General features: G+C 42.7%; 1 protein-coding gene across 1 annotated transcript in view; it reads left to right on the top strand.

Annotated features, from left to right (window-relative positions):
* Nucleotides 1-23,230, top strand: part of abca4a (ATP-binding cassette, sub-family A (ABC1), member 4a) — a gene marked incomplete at both ends in the record, with an annotated part of 76,645 nt that overhangs the window by 26,182 nt on the left and 27,233 nt on the right. Inside the window, 8 exons of the mRNA XM_080417509.1 lie at nt 1,999-2,115; nt 4,005-4,202; nt 9,180-9,385; nt 16,663-16,839; nt 18,385-18,607; nt 20,531-20,752; nt 21,987-22,191; nt 22,971-23,051. Of these exons, the coding sequence (XP_080273635.1) occupies nt 1,999-2,115; nt 4,005-4,202; nt 9,180-9,385; nt 16,663-16,839; nt 18,385-18,607; nt 20,531-20,752; nt 21,987-22,191; nt 22,971-23,051 (1,429 nt within the window). The remainder of the gene's footprint in view (nt 1-1,998; nt 2,116-4,004; nt 4,203-9,179; nt 9,386-16,662; nt 16,840-18,384; nt 18,608-20,530; nt 20,753-21,986; nt 22,192-22,970; nt 23,052-23,230) is intronic.

The following is a 23,230-nucleotide window of genomic DNA, read 5'->3' as shown; positions in this document are numbered from 1 at the left end:
TCCACTGGCTAAGAGAAACGATCCGTAGATAGTATAAAACAATTAAAAGATCGCTTTTTGAAACGCTTCCGGCTTCCGGTGAAAACGAATGGAATTCTGGGTAATCGAGGACTAGGGAAATTGTATGCAGTGACGGTAGTGACCAGCAGAGGTTGCTAAAAATCGTTATTTGTGATTTTGCATTGTACAACTTTATAATGTCAGAGTGTTTGTGTTGGAGCGCCTCAGTGCGGCTGCAGAGTTCATGTGCAACATCTTGCATGTGTGGCTGTGGCTTTACAGTTTTCCTTCGCCGTGACTGTAGGTCACGGCCTGGAGACCCCAGGGTCTCCAGGGACCCCTAAGGGGGGGGGGGGGCGAACCCTCTGGGTATTTTTTTTTAATTTTTTTTTTTAATCCCATGATTTTGTACCCCCAAACAAAATTTTCTTTGGGGGGGTTAGGGGGGGGTACTAGAATTCTGCCCGCGTAGCGGGCAGAACTTCTAGTTATGTACAAAGGAGATATAGGAACATTACATTGACCTCCCCTTGTGGTCTCCTGATAGAAATTTTGAAATAAACCAGTGATCCTTTAATGGATGGTGTCAGGGCATTCCACATTTTGGTGGCAGAGCAGTAGAATGAGAACTTTCCCATGTTTGTTCTATATTTGGGTGGTACCAGAACATGGTCGCTCCCTCTGGTGTTGTGGCTGTGGGAGTCACTCACTTTGGAGGAGTAGTTAGACAGGTATGAGGGTATTGAGGACACCTGTCCCTTTGATTATCTTAAATACCAGTCCCATCTTCAGGGCAAAGTGGCTGACCTGTGGTGGGGGAAAGGGAGTGCACCCCCTCCCACACACACACACACACACCTGACCCGGGCCAGTGAAGCGCATCCCCTCTCTCTTATCTGTCCGGGGTTAAAAAGAAAAAGAAAAAGAGGGGGCGAAGAAGCACTCGTTTGTGGGAACCTGAGGTGGGGATTCACTGAGCAGGCTGAATGCTGCACCCCGTCCGCCTGTCACCAAACCCCCCCCCCCCCCCACCCCCCATTGTACCCCCCGACGCCATTGTCCCCATTGTCGCCTGAGATCGGACACACACTAGAGGAAGGCGTTTAATTGGGGTGTACTTTTCCACGCTTTTCCTCATCCACCGCCCCCCAACAACCCCCCCCCCCCCTCCCCCCGATTGCGAATGAGGCGATAGCCTTTGGAATGCGCGACAAAAGCACTGTACACACACACACACACACGCGCACGCACGCACGCACGCACACACACACACACACACACACACACACACACACACACACACACACACACACACACACACACACACACACACACACACACACACACACACATATACACACACAGCTTTGTATTACTATACTTGTGAGAACATCAACATTTTAGGACGCGGATTTTATGAATGCCATATTTACAATTTTGGGGAATTTGTTTTACTGTGAGCGTAAAGCCGGAAAAAAAACTTATCTATAAGCACACCGTGTGCTTGTGGATCGCCTCACACTCGCAAACAAATGCAGGAATTCGATGATAAGCGTGAAGTAAATATTTGACGATTCGTCATGGAGTGCTTTGGGTGCTTTTTGGGGTGTTTGCGAACCGGCCTGCAGGGATTTTTTTGTGAGAGAATGTATTATGTGTGTTGTCTTTGCAAAGCCTGCTTTCACAGGAACTTCAAATGTGGGAACGGTATGTAGCATGAGATTAGAGCAGGGCAACAATGTATGCGTGTGTGTGTGTGTGTGTGTGTGTGTGTGTGTGTCTGTGTGTGTGTGTGTGTGTGTGTGTGTGTGTGTGTGTGTGTGTGTGTGTGTGTGTGTGTGTGTGTGTGTGTGTGTGTGTGTGTGTGTGTGTGTGTGTGTGTTTGGGGTGGCGTGTCTGTGTATGGAGTGTACACTGAATGTGTGCTTATCTTGGTGTGTGTATGACGGTTATGTTGTATCTTCACGTCTGCTGTCCTCTGCTGGTCCATTCATCCAGGCTAACACCACGTTTGAGGAGCTGGAGAGGTTAAGGAACATGGGCAAGGCCTGGGCGGAGGTGGCTCCTCAAGTCTGGTCCTTCTTCCAAGATGGAGTCCAAATGAGCATGTTCCGGGTAGGACAAAACTATCAGTGACTGACTGACTGACTGACTGACTGACTGACTGACTGACTGACTGAATAAAAGAATGAATGAATGAATGAATGAATGAATGAATGAATGAATGATCGATCAATCAATCAATCAATCAATCAATCAATCAATCAATCAATCAAGCAATCAAGCAATCAAGCAATCAATCAATCAATCATAACTCTCTGCATCCTTTGGAAAACACAGATTTCTCACTGAAAATGTGATCATAAACCATGACATTAGAAAGTGTCACTGGTGTTATCATTATTAGCCAGGTTAAACTGTGTTAAACTTGCGAACACATTCACTGCCAGACTTATTTCTGGCTGGGTGCACCCACTGCCAGCGTTTTTTCGATTTTTCTAACCTTTTCAAGTAGACACAGAATATTTATCTCCAGTATTATCGATCCCCTGATGGTTGCTAATCACGGAGGGTTTCACTGTGCTTCCGTGAAAAAAAGAAAAAAGTTATCGTGACCTACCGTTCGCTTGTTATACGCCGTTGAAAATAGCACGTCTCGCCAAAAATACATAGTAAAACACAGGAGCAGAGATACAGATTATTATTATTATTATTTCCCAAATACTTAAACCAGGAAGTGAATGGAGCAGTAAATCTTTGGATCACGTTATCTCCTGGTTCTGTGTAAAAAAATAAATGTTAAATTTTTTTTTACGGAGATCTCCGTCAATGGCAGGGAATATGTTAAACCCCAGCATCCTTTGCAGACCTTTGCAGAAAATGATCAGCTATTATCATAGATACCTAAGAGAAAACAGAAAAGACAGTAGTATAGAGCCCTGAGAGGGACTCCGCTCAATAGTTTATGGGGTTTTAAGTGGTTAAAAGTAGGTTAAACCAGGTTAAAACTGGGTTAACGCTGCTGCTACAGTATATCACACACAAATAATGCTCTGAGAACCTGTTACAGCGTCACACAAAAGCATCTTAAGTAGCAGATCCGCACGCTCGAAACGCAGCGGGAAGTGACGTGTTTTGAGCACGTCGATGCTATTTAATAATTTTAGTCCTGAAAAGTAACAGTTTTGGACATATGAGGTTTCCACCCGGCAGAGACGATATATAATTATCATACAGTTCCCCTTGTGTGAAATGATGGATACAAGTCTTATTCAATTACCAGACACTTCCTCACTATTCTTTTCTCCAGAGGTCTTTGAGTTCACATGCTGTCCAAGGTTTCCTGCTTGAATGTAACATCTTATCTTAACCCAAATAGGCCCTATCTCTCCCTTATCTACCTCCCCCCTCTCTCTCTCTCCCTCTCTCTCTCCATCTCTCTTGTTTTCTTCTGTCTCTCTATCTGTCCTTCCCTGTCTCACTGTACAAGGAATAGCGAAAATAGCTGATCCACAAGCTCACAACATGTCACGATGCAACATGTTGCGAGCTTTACTTGAAGATGGGCTATTTTGGAATTATAATGACATTCCCAAAATAGCGACGGCAGATCGAAAGTGATTAAAGTAATATCTTTCGGTTAAAACAAAAAGTTTTATGTGCACTATAGCCTATACTGTGATAGTAATCGTTGCTAGAGCGTTTGTTCATTTTCAGATGGGTGGCCAATCTTCAGCCAATCAGTAGAAAGTAACCATTCATCAGCTTAACATTTATAGTGTTTCAGTTCCACTTTTGTCTGCTCATTTCTTTGTGTCATCACTTCCAATTTCACTTGTTTATCCAGTGCCCTGTGTGAGTTCTCTCTCCTGATTGGATACAATTAGTATCCCGACCTGAAAATGCATTTTCTGTTACTGATCAAACGCTCTATACCAATAAGTACTATCAGAATATAAAGCAATTTGAACACTTATTTTAACAAAGAAATATGTTATTTTCAGGACATCCTCCGTAACCCAGCGGTGATGGACTTCATAGACAAGAGTCTGGGCCGGGCTCCGTTCTCCTCCGCTCACGTGCTCAACTTCCTGCACAATGGGCCGCCGGAGGACCGCCCCGAGGGCATGGCCAACTTTGATTGGCGGCACGTCTTCAACCTCACCGACCGGGTCATCAGCTTGCTCAACCAATACGGAGAGGTGAGTCGATCGGCGCGCAAACTAGGGAGTTGCTGTTGTCCTCGAGATGCGTGTGCCATGTAGTGCGTGCCAACGACTCGTCACCACGGGGGGGGGGGGGGGGTCGGGGGGGGGGGGGGGGGCGTGGCATAGTAGCTGCAGACATACTTGAGGGGGGCAATGTTAAGTCAACCTGTTTTATACCCCTCAAAGATGTCCGCCGCTACCAAATGACACTTGTTGACGCCCCCTTCAGGATTTTTGGCACGCTCTATTAGGTTACATTTTAAATGTAGTGTAAGTGATATTTTTGGTTAAAAAAAGGGTTTTGTTAAAAAGTTAAAGGTCCATATTAAGACAGTAATCATTGCATGTTTATTCAGTAACAGAAGTCTCCCCGTCTCTCCAGCTCATTAGTAAAGTCGGGGATACCAATTTTATCCAATAATTGGAATTATAATTAATTAAAATGATTTTGCACTTCCTGGTTCTCCCTGAGATGAAACTGGTCGGGGTTCAATGCCCGGCCCGAGTCATACCAACGACTATAAAAATGGGACCCTATGCCTCCCTGCTTGGTAGACAGCATCAAGGGTTGGATTCGGGGGTAAGTCCCTGCGACAGACCAGCGTACCTGTTTGTGTACTTGTACATCAAGCTGCCTCATGCTACAAAGACAGGAGATAGGCTCCCAACAGTGTCTCCATAATGAAAATCGGAATCATGATTCATGATTATTCATAATAATAGCTTGCTGATGTAATCATGCATTACGTTTTCATAATAGAATTCTGACTTTTAGGGACATTTGACACAACAATACACACTTTTTCGGTTGTGGGGGGGGGGGGGGGGGGGCGGGCGGGCATCTATTGTTAATTGTATCTCTACTGTGACCATGGATATGCTCTAGGAGTGTGAAAAACATATTTTTTCCATTTCACGTCATCTTTCAAAATTCTTTTTCAGTAATCGCTCGTCTTTGAATTGTGAAGCAACCGCTTTCTTTTTTTTATTTTTCTGGGAACCCTTTTCAGTTCTTATCCCCTATTGGAGTGCGTGGAAAATGTGCAATGTTTCGTCGCATTCCTATCCGATCAACTTGAAACACAGAGGTCTGTCCCCTTAACAGGCCTATTCACACAAATAAAACAGTCGAGCAAAAGGGCCCTGTCACTTGATGTTGATTTGAATAGATTATAGTGGCTTTACGAAAACAATAAATAAACACTGCACGCTCAATACGAGCATTTAGATAGCTGTCCCCGGCGTGCCAGCGGCCGTCTAATTTGTCCCTCGTTCTAAAGGATATAGAAATCTACCCAGGTGGGCGAGAGCCAGCGAAAAAAGAAAAAAAAAAAACTCGCTGTCAACTTCTCTTTTGTTTACCGCTGATGGAGTGAGAGGAGAAAAAAAACAAGCTCACACCCCGGACCCTCTCTGCCCTCACCCTACTCAAGGGTTTCCCCTATAACAGAAGTGGGGCTGAAGCATTTTTGGAGGACAGAGAAATACACCCCTTACTACCGCAGATACTAATCGGGATGAGAGGCCTGTATAACGTCCCTGAGGGGGTTGGCATCGGGGGCAACCAGGGGCAGAGTCTGGGGTGGATGGGTTGGTGCTCTTTGTTTTTGTCTGGGCCCTGAAGCTCACGGCACTTGAGTGTGACAGGGGAGAGAGGGGGAGGAACGATTGAGGCCGATTAGATACAGCTGTCACTCCCGGTCACCCTTCTTTACAGAGCGGCAACAATGCCCGCCAGCCGGGGACGGATGGCTAGTTTGGCCGCACGTTATGGTGGGCAATGCATTGCTCGTTGCACCCACACTGTGGGGACCGCGGTGTCAACGGGGACAGTGGAGGAGATTCGGACGGCTCGCCAAAGTGCCAATACGTCTATTTCAACAGCGTACGAATGCACATAAATCGTCGCTGTCGGCGGCGGAAACCGCCTAGCTCTGTGTTCTAACTTTTTTGTGTTTTTCCGTGAATTAACGCCCCCCCCTACTTGATCATGCTACAGCGTCACACAAAAGCATCAAAAGTAGCAGATCTACAAGCTCGAAATGCAGTGCGAAGCGACGCGTTTCGAGCTTGTCGCTGCTTTTGCTTCTTTGGAATTTGAATCCTGAAAAGTAACAGTTTTGGACATATGAGGATTCCACCGACAGAGACGATTATATTTTAAATGCAGACTCTTGACTGCACACATGACAAGCTGTGTGTGTTTGCGTGTCCAGTGAGTGGAGGGGTGTGTGTGTGTGTGTGGGTGTGTGTGTGTGTGTGTGTGTGGGGGGGGGGGGGGGGGGGGGCATTGCTAGGGAGCATTGCGTGCGAGAGTGTGAGGGGGGTAAATAGATGTCTGTTTTCTGAATGTTTGTCTCCCCTTTGGGTCACAGGGCCTCCCCTGCCTGCGTTAGTCCAACAGTGAATGGCTATATCAGACACGCTTTGTTGGCAAAGAGGAGGCCACTGGCTGAGGTGTCACAGCAAATGAGAGTGTAGCATGGTGCACTCTGCCACCGCGGCCTTTGTTGAAACAGTCGCAAGCCACAACACTGACCTGATCTGCCCTCACGCTAAATAAAAAAACGCACCATATTGTCCCAACGAATGCTAATTGTGACATCTAATTAAACCACATGAACCCTATAGCATCCCCAGTTCATGGGCATGTCATAGTCTAGTTCCCAGATGCCAATGTTGTTTAGATAGATGCTAGTAAAAGTAAGTAAGTAGCCTTGGAACCAACGGTTCCCGAGCCATGTGGCCCATAGGTATGAAAGCAAATATATGCTATTATTCAAATTAGAAATTAGAAAATGTAATCGAAATAAGATCAATGCTTTTTAATCGTCAGGATCGTCAGGTTGTTGACATGAAAATGCAATACAATTTAAAATGTATCTCCCAAGTATGCTCATTCTATGACAGATTTCAATTGATAAATAGATCATTTTTTTTAAATAGTGGACAATATTAAAATGAAAATGCTAATACTTTTTTTTTAATGAAATAAGATAAATGTTTTTTAATCTTCACATAATCATTTTGTGAGACAAAAATGTATAGGCCTACCGGTATAAAATGCAATGGCATTTACATTTAATCTTCAGGTGTGCTCATTCTATAGCGGAATTTAAAAAAGCTAAAAGGATTCGAAAATGATAAAGCAATGTCATTTGCTTTTTCATTTGGTCATAGAATGAGCACACCTGGAGATTAGATGGAAATGCTATGGAATTATACATTAATTTGTGTCTCAATCTTGTGCGTTTATTAGCTTAAGATCAAAAAGCATTAGCTTTATTTAATTTACATTTTCAAAATAGCCTTTTCATTTTAATATAGTCCATTAGCGGGGCATTAAATCAAATGACCACATGTACTAATTTAATTCTGTCATAGAATGAGCACACCTGAAGATTAAATGTAAATGCTATTGCATGTGATGCACTTGATGTACAAGTACACCACCTGGACATAGCAGGGACTCACCCCCAATCCAACCCTTGATGCTCAGTGCCAAGCAGGGATAAGCATCAGATCTCATGTTTATAGTCTTTGGTATGACTCGGCTGGGGAATGGAACCCCGACATTCCAATCTCAGGGTGGACACTCTAACCACTGAGTTGGTTGTCTAATGGTTTTCTTGGCTGTCAATTTACTTGAATGCTTACCTTATTGTCAGTTAACCAGTGTTCATGCCATTTACCCCAATCTTGCGCTTTTGTAACTCACTCTGGATAAGAGCGTCTACTAAATGCCTAAATTGTAAATTGTACTGCCGCCCATTTTCTAAAGTATAACGTGTTCAGTAACGGTATGATAATCAAGAGACCTGACACCTGCTTAATATAAGAAACCAGTTTCAGAGTGTTGGTGTTGACATCAAAGAGCGCTAGTTACGAACGGCTAACTAACATAACATAACATAACAAATAACAAATCTGCACGCTCATAGCACGGCACGAATACGCGCTATGACGCGCCAGAGGCGCTTCGTGAGCTTGTAGATCGGCTATTTTCGGCAAAGAGGTTTGGTGTAGACAGAGGGGAAAAAGAGCAGACCAAGTACCGAGTCAAAGGTCAAGTTTACAAAGTATGAAGGGTTTAAGTCGTTAAATGTCTGAAAATACACATTTAACATGAATCCAATATGTAGTGGGGGGTCCCTGCTTCATCTTTCTCTCAGCTAAGGGGTCTTTGGCCTGAAAAATGTTGAAGACCGCTGGATTAAACTGTTCCTCATTTTTCTGGGGACTCCCTGGAACCCCCCCGAGGATGCCTGGGGGGGTCCCCGGACCGGACCCCACTTTGAGCACTTCTGCATTAGGCAATCTGTGAAATGATCAGTCCATTTGTTGTCTTAACTTATATTTGTCCGTCCTATAACCTCATGCCCAGTGGTGGAAAAAGTACTCACATTTTTTACATAATTTGAAGTATCAATACTGCAATGTAGACATACTCTGTTACAAGTAAAAGTCCAAAATTAAAAATGTACTTGAGTAAAAGTACTAAAGTATTGGTATCAAACTGTACTTAAAGTACCGAAAGTAAAAGTACTAAAATGTTTGAAAATAGATGATCTACATTGTAGATCATCTATTTTCAAACATTTTAGTACTTTTACTTTCGACGCGTTGTGAGCTTGTAGATTCTACAAGCTCACAACGCGTCGCATCGCGACGTATTGTGAGCTTGTAGATCGGCTATTTTCAAATAGCCTATGTATAAAATAGAGCTGAAGTGGTTAATGTATGTTTTATAATGTAATAATTTATATCTACAAAGTAACTAGTAACTAGTAAGTTTTCATATAATTGTAGTGGAGTAAAAGTACAATATTTGTCTCTGAGATGTAGTGGAGTAGAAGTAAAAGTACTGAAAATTGGAAATACTCCAGTTAAGTTAAAATACCCCAAAAATGTACTTATACAGTACTTGAGTAAATGTGCTGAGTTACTTTACACCACTGCCCATACCCATAGTGTCTGGTCCTGGACAAGTTTGTGGCGGTGCCCGACGAGGACTCCCTCACCTTCCTGGCCTTGGACCTGCTGGAGGACAGGAAGTTCTGGGCGGGCCTGGTGTTAGTGGACATGTACCCCTGGACCGCCAAGGTCCCCAAATACGTCAAGTTCAAGATCCGCATGGACATCGACTCTGTGGAGCGCACCAACAAGATCAAAGACAGGTCAGGATCACGGTTGCGATGTTTAGTTTATTATAAGCGACTTTGGGCTTGTTTTTTCAGTAAAGTAGCTTTAAATATTGGTAGCTGCGGGTTGCGTTTTTTTTTTTGGGGGGGGGGGGCTTGTTTTTAAAGTGTAGTTGCTTATTTGGGCTTGTTTCTAAAGTGTAGTTGTTTATTTTAGCTTGCTTCCTAATTTGTCATTGAACAGGAGAAGGCAGCAGATTCATGAAGACCTCCTCTATGCACTGTACAGTCTACGAGCATTGTCCTTTTTTTTTCAAAGTTGTTAGTGGTTTTTCAGTGGTTCTCAAATATTTTCATGTCAAGGACCCCCAAATGTATTTGGCCTGGGACCCCCATCTGAAAATATTTCGTAGCATGGACCCCATACAAGATTTGTGTAGTTTTTTGTGTTGTTATTCCACAAAATATTCCAAACTTTTCATGATTTGCTTTGAAAATAACAGATCTACAAGCTCACAACGTGTCACGGTGCGCCGCGTTGTGAGCTTGTAGATCAGCTATTTTCTTCTGGCAAACTAATCTTAAACTAATAAATGTCAAATGATATTTTTTTCAGATTACATAACATCCGTAGCTATTCTACATTGTGATGTAATCATGAGATGACATCACAACATAAACTGCCCAACCGTGTAATTGTTCTTTAAAATGAATTGTCCGACACACTAAACATCATTTAGCGACTTATATCAGGGAAACCGAGCTGTCTTCATCCTAATAAGTTCATTTGTAAATTAGTTGTCAACACTCATTGACGGTGGTGCTGCTGCCGTGTGAAATGTTTCACTGGACAATACATGTGAAAGGTAGGAACCAGGCTGCTGTGGCGGTCGGACACAAGCTGTACTGCTTTGGAGGAGACAGAAACCTGACGTGGGATCTGATTGATGTGAAGGTCTTCAACACAGTGTCTTTATGCTGGAAGAGGTTGACCCCAGTGACCACTTTAAGAGGAGAACATCACCTTGAGGTTTCCTCCAGGTGGAAGGGCTACATAGCTGTGTTGATTGAAGATACCGCCTACATCTGGGGAGGGTATCCTTTCTACAACGTTCTTCTTGCATTTGATGTCGACGCCCACATATGGTTCAAGCCCAGGGTTTCTGGGACTGTTCCAGAGGGGAGAATTGACCACTCAGCCTGTGTCTTGGGGAAGGTCATGTACATAGTTGGAGGATACAACCTGCGGTCTAGACTCACTAATGACATCTACAAGTTGGACACCACCACAATGATCTGGTCTTCAATTAATCCCAGAGGCACTTCACCACATTCATACCGTCACGCTGCCACCATCATTGGGACAAAGATGTTTGTATTTGGGCCCCATAAGGAGAGCTCCAACTTCAACAGCATCAGAGTGTTTGACACAGTAACAAACTGCTGGCTGAACACATCCTCTGCACTGCTTTTTCCAGAAAGAGGCCATGATCATTCAGGCTTTACCTACAATGGAGAACTGTACATATTTGGTGGCTGGAACAATCTCGGGTTTCTCAATGATCTGTGGAAATTCACTCCAGCGACCCTCTCCTGGAAGAAGGTCAAACCCAAGGGGAAAGACCCGGGTCCGACGTCTACGATGTGCTGTTGCATGGTGGGAGATCGTATCGTCCTCTTTGGAGGATCCGAAACACCAGATGAGCTGTATGTCTTAGACTTAAATCCTAGTCTGAAGACATTGTGTAAGCTAGCAGTTATTCAATATGGTCTGGGTCAGTCAGAACTCCCACACAACATCAGGTGGGAGCTGGCAGCCATGACTACCAACAGCAGCTGAAAAAACAGTCCTCTAAACAAACAAACAGTGAGCCCAATAAAACAAATTAAACGGTGAATAAATAACATAGTCATTTCCAGTGGTGGAAAAAGTACTATTTGTTGTTTACTTAAGTAAAAGTATCATCAATACTGCAATACTGCAAAAAACTGCGAAACGGTGAATAAATAACATAGTAATTTCCAGTGGTGGAAAAAGCACAATTTTTTTTTACTTAAAGGACGACTTCACCTATTTTCAACCTATCTTCATATAATGGTCCTCACTAATACTCATGATAAAATGGTAAAAAAAAAATCTACTTGGTCTGTGTCTCATTTGGAGGGCTGTGGACAGTCCAGAAACCCGTCTACCAGTGACATCATCGTTAGGCATGATTTTTTTTTTCCCAACGAGATTTCAAATTTTTTATTTAGATTTTTATTAACACGAGAACAATGGCTTATTTTATTGCATTGCAACTTTCCAGGAATAGAAAGCCTGCAGTTTCTATTAGCTTGGATTCCCCATCGATGATGTCACTGGTAGACGGGACTCTGAACTGTCCACAGCCCTCCTCTGAGACACAGACCGAGTAGAAAAAAATTGTACCATTTTATTATGAGTATTAGTGAGGACCAATTATATGAAGACAGGTTGAACATCGGTGAAGTCGTCCTTTAAGTAAAAGTATCATCAATACTGCAATTTAGAAGTCTACTCTGTTACAAGTAAAAGTCCGGAATTCAAAATTTACTTGAGTAAAAGTATAAAGTATTGGTATCAAAATGTACTTACAGTACCAAAAGTAGAAAGTACTCATTATGCAGAATGTCCCATTTCACAAGTTTCCAAATGTATAAAATGTCAAAAAATCTTTCGAAAATGGCAGATCTACAAGCTCACAATGCGTTGCATCGCGACGCATTGTGAGCTTGTAGATCTGCTATTTTCAAATGGCCGAAAGGTATATAGGGCTGAAGTTGTTAATGTAAGTTTTGTAATAATAATCTAAATCTACAAAGTAAGATGTACTTAGTTACTTTACACCACTGTCAATTTCATGGTCGATGAATGAATGAATGAATGGATGAATGGATGACTTCAGACCCCTGCAGCCGCACCTGCTGACCGTGAATAATGTTTGTGGTCAGATTGATGGGCTGCATGCAGAGGCGTCGTTTCAGAAAGAATAGAGGCTGGCAAAGATTCCACTAAGACCTGGGACGCATCTGTGTCACTTTTTGATTTGAGCTAAATATAGCATTATTTTACACTTTGGCTATTCAAAAATAGCATATATACAAGCTCATAGCGCGGTACCGAGTGCCGCGCTATGAGCTTGTAGATCTGCTATTTTTGGAAAATCGAGAAAATGTGTGCAAATTTGTATATTTATATTCTTTTAAAGCGAACATTTTTAACTCAAATCTTTGCTTCTGGGGTCCCTGGAACAACATATTTTGAGATGGGGGTCCGCGGCAAAATACATATCATTTTTGGGGTCCTTGACATGAAAAGGTTTGAGCACCACTGATACAGAAACACATGTTTTTTTTGTAGAATCGGTCTTAAAGGAGAATTCCGGACAAATTAAGTGTTATCTTTCATGTCTCGTTACTCACCTAGCGACGTAAAAAGTGGCGTTCTTTTTTTCCATATATTCCCCTGTCGTCATTTTTTAAACACCCTCCGTTGTTATAATGGGAGCGCGTGGGTTATGTGAAGTTCGTCTATTATAACCGACGCAATGTTATTTTTTTCTCTACTACGATTCATTGTAGAGTCTCATGATAGTCAAACATGCGCTGAAAATTCCTGCGAGCCTGCCGTTAATGGCGAACGATTTAACACTGGATGCTTGTTTCTTTCCAGAACCTGGCAACTCGTGTTGCCAGATTCTGGAAACAAGCAACCAGTGTTAAATCGTTCGCCATTAACGGCAGGCTCGCAGGAATTTTCAGCGCATGTTTGACTATCATGAGACTCTACAATGAATCGTAGTAGAGAAAAAAATAACATTGCGTCGGTTATAATAGACGAACTTCACATAACCCACGCGCTCCCATTATAACAACGGAGGGTGTTTAAAAAATGACGACAGGGGAATATATGGAAAAAAAGAACGCCACTTTTTACGTCGCTAGGTGAGTAACGAGACATGAAAGATAACACTTAATTTGTCCGGAATTCTCCTTTAATGGCTTATAGTTGGGTCATCTGTGGCACTTCCGTGACCGTGGAGAGCGAAGGTCCGTTTCTCAATGGATTTGTCATCTAGGAGGGTTATTAAACAAATTTAGCCGGGGTGTATTTTTAAAAGGGGCGGGGAAAATTTGTGAGAGACCAAAATCCAAAATGGCTGCTGTGAAAATGAACTTTTTAATGGTTTGACCTACAAAGATGCACTATACATGGTTTCAGAACTTATTTTGGTCAAGGAATACATATTTGAGGTTTATATAATGATTTGACCTATTGTTGACCTTCAAATGCAAGATGGCTGCCAATTATGAGCTCCAAATTTTTATTTTTTCAAAATCGTCACAGAGCCTCTTATTAGGCTCTAATGAATGCTCTGCTCACGATGAGTTGAATAATATACAGTATAAGTACACAGAAGTAATCTCTGAGGTCAATAAAGTCAATGTTTGTGTTTAAACAACAGTTACTGATTTGCAGTTTCCCATTAAATAGTGTAGGCTACTGAGAATATAGTGTCCAGTTCATCCCATATGTATTCTGTATGCAAAGCTAGAAAGGTTTATGCTTGAGGTGAATTTAAAGTTCAACTCATTTGTCACCCTTATTTTGTAGTATTGCTCCCAGTGTTTCCTGTCTGTCTAGTTACTTTTACCTGCCTTGTCTAACCAGTCTTGTGATTGTGTCAGTGTTTCCACCTGTGTCCTCCTAGTCCCCCAGCCTATCCCAGTGTTGATTGTCTGTTGAGTTCACCTGTGTCCTGTTAATCCCTGTCTAAGCACTGTGTTCTTGTTAGTCTGTAGACCTTTGTCATGTGAGGTTGTTAGTCCTTGTTCTTTGTGCACAATAATCTTGGACATTTGATTTTGGATAAGAACCTCTCTCCAGAGCAGGATGCACCGCACACCCTCACACCCCGTCTGTAGTGCTTTCCTCGTAGTGCTTGGTCCACCAACCCCTCCACTACTACCCCTGCTGTAACCAGAGTGTCTGCCATTCCAGAGCCCTTGAATCGCTTGTAGATGGCATAGATGTAGGACATCAGCTGGTGGAAAGGTACGAATTATTCATGATGTCATTCACCACTGCTTGAAGGTTCATTGTATGTTGTGTGGTAATAAGGCTTGCTCTTGTTGGGTGGTGGATGACAGCAGGACTGGGCACCACTGTATCCTGGAACTCGCTGCTCTTCAGGTAGTGGTCTTGTGCCATGATTGTCTACACGAGACAGTGCATGTTTTACAGAGCGAGCACACTAAGGAGCTCTGCTATCAACCTGGGCGTAAATGTCCATGGCGTGACAAGGAGTAAAGATCTGGTAGACACTCTGCACAAGAGCGGTGTCTGCATCAGCTATGCAGATACACTGCTCCTCTATGACCATTGGGCTCTGATGGATGTGGAGGCATCAGCAACCTGCCCACAGGAGATCGCAGACAGCAAGCCAGCTATCGTGATCATCGACAATGACGACTTCAAGATTGACACTATGACAGGTGACTCTACAGTAGTCCATCGAACAAATGTCATGTACATGCAGCCAGAGAGCTATGAAAAGAAACCAGGCGAAGAGACTGCTGAAACGCTCACCTAGAAGATGGAAATCTCTGCACAGCTAAAGTGCAGAACTGACAAAGGTTTGCCAGTACAGATGCCCCCCTGGTAGCAAGAGTGAGCCACCTGCTTGATCCCAGGGTAGATCCACCAGTGGATGGGTCAGCTTCGCAGTGTGCTCGCTCTGTGATACATGCACTGTCTCGTGTAGACAATCATGGCACAAGACCACCACCTGAAGAGCAGCAAGTTCCAGGATACAGTGGTGCCCAGTCCTGCTGTCATCCACCACCCAACAAGAGCAAGCCTTATTACCACACAACATACAATGAACCTACAAGCAAGTCAGTGGTGAATGACATAATGGTGAAACATTCTCCTTTCTTGTTGGTGACCTGCATCCACAAGACGCTCACTCAGCTCAAGGCGGAGAATCCAGAAATGTTCAACGACATCCGCCCAATTCTCGTACCTTTCCACCAGCTGATGTCCTACATCTATGCCATCTACAAGCGATTCAAGGGCTCTGGAATGGCAGACACTCTAATGTCCAAGATTCTTGAGCACAAAGAACAATGACTAACAACCTCACATGACAAAGGTCTACAGACCAACAAGAACACAGTGCTTAAATAGACAGGGATTAACAGGACACAGGTGAACTCAACAGACAATCAACACTGGGATAGGCTGGGGGACTAGGAGGACACAGGTGGAAACACTGACAAAATCACAAGACTGGTTAGACAAGGCAGGTAAAAGTAACTAGACAGACAGGAAACACTGGGAGCAATACTACAAAATAAGGGTGACAAATGAGTTGAACTTTAAATTCACCTCAAGCAACTAACCTTTCTAGCTTTGCATACATAATACTATTTTATGTTAGGCTATAGTGCTAATTTATTTTTGGTTCATTATGAAAATGTGATGGGATGAACTGGACACCATATTCTCAGTAGCCTACACTATTTAATGGGAAACTGCTAATAGGTAACTATTGTTTACACTCAAACATTGACCTCAGAGATTACTTCTGTGTACTTATACTGTATATTATTCAACTCATCACGAGCAGAGCTTTCATTAGAGCCTAATAAGAAGGCTCTGTGACGATTTTAAAAGAAAAACCTTTTGGAGCTCATAATTGGCAGCCATCTTGCATTTGAAGGTCAACAATAGGTCAAATCATTATATAAACACCAAATATGTATCCTTGACCAAAATAAGCTCTGAAACCATGTATTGTGCATCTTTGTAGGTCAAACCATTAAAAAGTTAATTTTCACTGCAGCCATTTTGGATTTTAGTCTCTCACAAATTTTCCCCGCCCTTTTTAAAAATACACCCCGGCTAAATTTGTTTAATAACCCTCCTAGATGACAAATCCATTGAGAAACGGACCTTCGCTCTCCACGGTCACGGAAGTGCCACAGATGACCCAACTATTATGCCATTTCCAAAATTGCAATATATATATATATATATATATATATATATATATATATATATATATTTTTTTCGCGGTCAAATACATATCAATTTGGGGGTCCTTGACACGAAAAAGTTTGAGAACCACTGAACTATGGGAAGTGGTTAAACATCAGGTGTAGCAGACTCAGTAATCAGAATCAGAATCAAACGTTATTGTCACATCACATTACAAGTAATATGGGTGAAATTCCCTCAGTCAGACTCAGTCAGGAGTCAGGACCTGTGGTATTTCTTTTTATCTCAGGTACTGGGACCCCGGCCCCAGGGCCGACCCCATGGACGACCTGCGCTACGTGTGGGGGGGGTTTGCCTACCTCCAGGACATGATCGAGCACGGGATCCTCAAGACGCTGACGGGCAAGGAGTGGCCGCTGGGCGTGTACCTACAGCAGATGCCCTACCCCTGCTATGTGGATGACCTGTGAGAGACGCGCACGCACGCACACACGCACGCACGCACGCACGCACGCACGCACGCACGCACGCACGCACGCACGCACAACACTGTTCAGTGGTGTGAAGTATCTAAGTACATTTACTCAAGTACTGTACACATTCACTGCCAGGGGTTTTCTAAAACAGGCTGTAGCTTCTGCCAGCATTTTTAAGCATTCTGACTAATCAAGAACCACAGAATATTTATCTCCAGTATGATCAATCCCCTGATGGTTGCTAATCACGGAGGGTTTCACTGTGCTTCTGTGAAAGAAAAAAAAAATCAGCGCGACCTCCGGTTCGCTTGTTATACGCCGTTGAAAATAGCATGTCTCGCCAAAAATACATAGTAAAACACAGGAGTCGAGATACAGAATATTTCCCAAATACTTTAACCAGGAAGTGAATGGAGCAGTAAATCTTTGAATCACGTTATCTCTCTCTCTTTTTTTTTTAATGACGGAGATCTCCGTCAATGGGGATGAACGGGTGGATTTGAAATGACGGAGATCTCCGCCAATGGCAGGGAATGTGCTAAGTACAATGTTGAAGTATTTTTTTATTTTACTCCACTACATCTCAAAGGCAAATATTGTACGTTTTCTCCACTACAATTATTTGAAAACTTTACTTAATAGATTTTGATTATTATTACAAAACATACATTAACACAACACTTCAGCCCTATACATTTCAGCCATTTGAAAATAGCCGATCTACAAGCTCACAAAGCTCGCATCGCTACACTTTGTGAGCTTGTAGATCTGCTATTTTCAAAAGATTTTAATATATTTTTGAGATTGTATCACCTCTACCAAGACCACTTTGCTAGAGGTGTGGGTTGTGTAGTTACCTTGCCATGATGTAACTAAAAAAAAAAAAAAAAGAGAGAAAAGAAAAAATATGCTCCTCATTGACTTACATTGTAAGGTTAAACAGCTTTCAAAGTCACTCTTTTTGGCATGTAAACAAACACAAACAAAACAAAACAATATAGAACATCACTAAGCCCAGTACTGTTTGTTTTTTAAATAAAAATGTCAACTTCCTGTTGATTTTGCTATTTTTATTAGGAAGAAAACCCGGACTGGATCCACGGATCCGACTCTGGATCTTCAAATAGTAGAATCAACACGAAGTTGACATTTTTATTTAAAAAACAAACAGTACTGGGTTTGGTGATGTTCTAAGCTGTCTGAATCAGCTTTGTTTGTGTTTGTTTACGGGCTAAAAGAGTGACTTTGAGAGCTGTTTAACCGTACAATGTAGAGCATATTTTCAATGATCAATTTGTAATCAATGGAGCAATTATTTTAGATTTCTTGCCCACCTTTGGAGTTACATCATGGCAAGGTAACTACACAACCCAAACCTCTACCAAAGTGGTCTTGCCCTTTAAGTAATTCTGAATACCAGAATTTTACTTGTAACGGAGTATTTCTACATTGTGGTATTGATACTTTTACTCAAGTAAAAAAAAGGTGAGTACTTCTTCCATCACTGTTCATTGTGTCTCTGGTTTCCCTTCCAGCTTCATGCTGACCCTGAACCGGTGCTTCCCCATCTTCATGGTGCTGGCCTGGGTCTACTCCGTGTCCATGACGGTCAAGAGCATCGTCCTGGAGAAGGAGCTGCGGCTGAAGGAGAGCCTCAAGGCCATGGGCGTCACCAACGGGGTCATCTGGACCACCTGGTTCATCGACAGCTTTCTCATGATGTCCATCAGCACCGCGCTCCTCACCGTCATCATCATGGTATACTGTAAACTAAATGATTTACCTGGAAAAATGTTTTTCCTAGATGATTCCTTTTTTACACACTTGCAAGCTGCCGTACCTGTCACGATTATGACATTTTATTTGACAATGAATTGTCGCTCAAATAATTGCGATTAACGATTTCATTGTGTTTCTGTCATTGAACATTGGAACATTATGAATACAAATTTCTGTTTTGGCTTTTAGGCTTCGTAAATAAAATGCGCACAGGGCAGATATGACAAATAGGCCTAACTTAGGTAATGGGTAATAACTTAAAAAAAAACATGAAAAAAACATGAATTGTGGAAATAGCCGATCTAAGCTCAAAATGCTAAATTATTACTAAAAAAAAGTTTGTTTGAACCACGAACCATGTAAAGTCCATAGAATCTTTAGAACTTCTGGATAATGTAAAGCCACCCACAGTGAGTGGTTAAGCTTAGCGTCGGTTGGCTGGCTAAACTTGAGTTCTGTGCACATTCTTTTACAAGGTGACAGTGGACCCATCCATGCAGCCTCACTTAATGGTGGCTATTTGTCCAACTTCCCTCGTATTAATCATGGTGTGACAATGACTCACTGACTGTACGCTAGAAAAACATTAATGAAGTGACTGTAAATACCATGACATCATGGGAACAGCGTCAACTTACAGAACTGGCACTGAGCAAATGATTAACACGAATGATGGTCATTCCCACTCTCAGCCTCTAACTGTCAGTCTTGCTGAGCTAATCATTTAGCCAACGTTTTGGACATGCTGCTGTTGTGACATCTACTGGAAGTTCTTTGACTAACACCCACTGTCAGTACGCTAGTGGTTCTCAACCTTTTCAGGCCGCGACCCCCGAATAATCATATTTGAACTGGGGACCCCCCACTGACAAACAATTGGAATTGTAAGAGTTGAGGCATTCAATTTTGTTTGACTCGGTTCCACAGATAAATATTGTGAACCCCCCCCCAAAAAAAAATCATGTGGGGACCCACCTGGAGGTCCTGACCCACAGGTTGAGAACCACTGCAGTACGCTATGATTCGTTGGTTTTCCAAATAACCAGTACAAAAAGATGCGGTTTAATTGGTCCTCACTAATTCTCATTATAAGATGGAACCATTTTTGTTTTGTTACTCTGTAGTCGTGCATAGCCAGTCAACTATTCCACTATCTCTCGAATGCTATATAAAACTACACCTCCCGAAATCCGAGACAGGAAGCTGCTCATCTGTTCGTCATTTCCGTTCACGAAAACATTGTGTTCGTGAACACAAATATATCTTAAAATATCTTTACATAACATTTTTGTATTTCCATTTCTGCTAAGCAGCAAGCTATATACGTATTCTTTCATGATTTTTATTCTGATACATTTGCGCGACTGTAAAGACGAAGCGGAAGTGAGAAGGAGGCGTCACATTCGCTTTATCGTTTGATCATTTTCAGAGCTTCCGTGCTCCAGACCGTATGACGAAACCATTTGAGGGAGGCAACAGTCTGGCTCACGAGACTACTCATACTGTAGGAGGGCTGTGGACAGTTCAGAAATCTGCCTACCAGTGACATCATCGATGGGGAATGCAAGCGAATAGAGACTGCAGGCTTTCTAGTGCATGCTATAATGGAAGCCTTTGTTCTCGCATTAATACAAATACAAATAAAACTGTAAAATCTTGTTTGAAAAATTAAACCCTGCCTAACGATGATGTCACTGGTAGGCAGGTTTCTGAACCACAGCGCTACGTACTATATGAGACACAGACCGAGTCGATTTTTCTTCTAACCATTTTATCATGAGCATTAGTGAGGACCAATTACTGTATATGAAGTTGAAAATGGGTGAAGTCGTCCTTTAAAATACAGTGCTTGACTAAATGTACTTAATTACTTTTCCACCGCAACTGGCCCCATACACACAGGTAGGGGGCGTGCTAAACTACAGCGACCCGCTGATCCTCTTCCTGTTCCTGCTGAGCTTCACCATGGCCACCATCATGCAGTGCTTCCTGCTCAGCGTGTTCTTCAACCGGGCCAACCTGGCGGCGGCGTGCTGCGGCATCGTCTACTTCACCCTGTACCTGCCGCACCTCCTCTGCTTCGCCTGGCAGGAGCACGTCACCAAGGACATGAAGATCCTGCTGGTAGGGGTGTCACGTCTTAAAACCACTTAAAGCACTGGTTCCCAAACTTTTTAGAGAATTTTGATGTCTCCCCATGACCCAAACTAGGGAAAATAGCCGATCTACAAGCTCCTAACGCGTCGCAATGCGAGGCCGTTAGGAGCTTGTAGATTGGCTATTTTCACTACTTCCTTAAACATTTGTTTTCCAATTTCTAAAATGTATTTTATTTTAATTTTAAAATAATTATGTATGTGAAACTCTCTTTAATTTGTTTCTAATTCATGACAAATGTTGCTTTAAAAAAAATAAATGGGGAAAATGTTTTGAAATAATAATAATTAAAAACAAAATGTATAGGAAACAAAGAAAATAAAGGGATGTGTATTTACCCATAAAACGTTGTCCACGACCCACAAATGGGTCCCAACCCCACTGTTTGGGAAACAGTGACTTAACCCATATGATTGAGCGGAGTCACTCAGGGCTCTATACTAGTGTCTTTTCATTTTTCTATGTTATTGTGGGGAAAGCTTTCGCTGAAAATAGCCGATCGACGAGCTCACAACACGACGCAACACAACGCATTGTGAGCTTGTCGGTTGCGAAAGCGAAAGGTTTCCCCACAACACCCTTTTCGTGTCAAGGACCCCCAAATTGATATGTATTTGGCCGAGGACACCCATCTGAAAATGTTTTGTGCCAGGGACCCCCAGAAGAGAAGATTTAAAACGTTTTTTTTTAAAAATGACAAAAATAGCAGCTTTACAAGCCTGTAGATCTGCTATTTTTGAATAGCCAACGTATAAATGGATTAAGTTAGTAAGGAAGGGGGTAAAACTGTTTGTTCTCAGGACCCAAAATGTACTGTCTGTCTCTATCGGGCAGAAACCTCCTACCTCCATGTTTTAACTTTTTGTGTTTTTTTCGTAAATTAAAGCCCTACTTGATCATACTACAGCGTCACACAAAAGCATCAAAAGCAGCAAATCTACCCAAAGCAGCTTGCAGATCTGCTGCTTTTGCTAGTTTTGAATTGGAACCCTGAAAAGTAACAGTTTTGTACATACAAGGTTTCCACTCGACAGAGACGTCGATATGGTATTTGGCCGAAGACCCCCCATCTGAAAATGTTTTGTGCCAGGGAAGATTTATGTAAAAGAAAATCTGAGAAAATGCAAAAATAGCAGATTTGCAAGCTCTTCTCTCATTCCCTCCCCCCTCTTCCTCCTCGTCCTCCTCCTCCTCTCTACAGGGCCTGGTGTCCCAGGTGGCGTTCGGCTTCGGGACGGAGTACCTGTCCCGGTATGAGGAGCAGGGCCTGGGCCTCCAGTGGGACAACATCCAGACCAGCCCCCTGGAAGGGGACGAGTTCTCCTTCCACATGTCCATCTGCATGATGGCCGTGGACACCGTGCTGTACGCCCTGCTGGCCTGGTACCTGGACAACGTCTTCCCAGGTCAGTGACCTTTAATGGTCAACTAAAATGGTTCCTCGAGATCTATCTAGCCATGCTGCTGGTGTTCTATCCCAGTGGTTCTCAAATCTGTGGGCCAGGGACCACTGGTGGGCCGCCAGGGCATTGCGTGTGGGCCCCCAAATAATTGGCAAAACACTAAGATTGAAATGATACATTAACTCTTTGACTGCCAATGACGGATTTCTCATCATATTTTGCTAAGCTGCAGACTGCCAATGACGAGATTTTGTGTTTTCAGTAGATGGCGCTGTTCGCTAACACATGAGTGACAATTTGACTCCCAGTAAAGCAATGAACGTGATCAACGTGATCGCAAAAAAAACAGCCACACTCACTTCCATGAAAAATTGCTTTGGATTTGGAAAAAGTCAGCACTTTCGCAGGAAACCACCAGGTTCAAATCCTGGGGTAGAAGAGGAAAGTTACATAGTACAGCTTTAATATAAAAGTATTTGTTTCTTTAAAACCTTGAAAAATTAGTTTTTATTGTGATGCCGATAAATAGGAATACAGTGTTAGTATCCATTGATCCAAGCCGGGACACAGTCGATTGATTGATCATTCAAATTAAGCATGCTCTGAAAATGCACACGGCCGGGCCCACCCATCTGACCACTTAACACGGCAGCCGCAAAGTCTGTATACCAGCAGTGTGAGGGGATCATAAGCACCAGGGTTAATGAGCACGGATCTAATGAGTTTGTTTAAAAGTCACATGAACTTAGAGATGATTCCATTGTGTCATATTGTCTTCACAGGGCAGTATGGAATCGGTCGGCCTTTTCATTTTCCCATCCAGCCTTCCTATTGGTTCGGCGCTGGAGGAGGTTCAAGTTGCGGTAAGGGGGCCGGAACAGTCAACATGATAATGTACTTATGAATAATAAATATTAAGTACGTGTTTTGATTTAGTCTGGCAAGGTCTTATAATATCTATCTTCTTCTCGTGTATGTTGTCAGGTACTTTGTTTAACAACCTTCAACCTAGTGTTCCTATTTTGGGCATTTTATAAGCGAA

This window comes from Gymnoscopelus braueri (assembly GCF_963280865.1).
Source record: "Gymnoscopelus braueri genome assembly, chromosome: 21".
Taxonomy (NCBI): Eukaryota; Metazoa; Chordata; class Actinopteri; order Myctophiformes; family Myctophidae; genus Gymnoscopelus; species Gymnoscopelus braueri.
The sequence above is the reverse complement of the archived record's forward strand: the minus strand, read 5'-3'. Positions and strand labels throughout refer to the sequence as shown.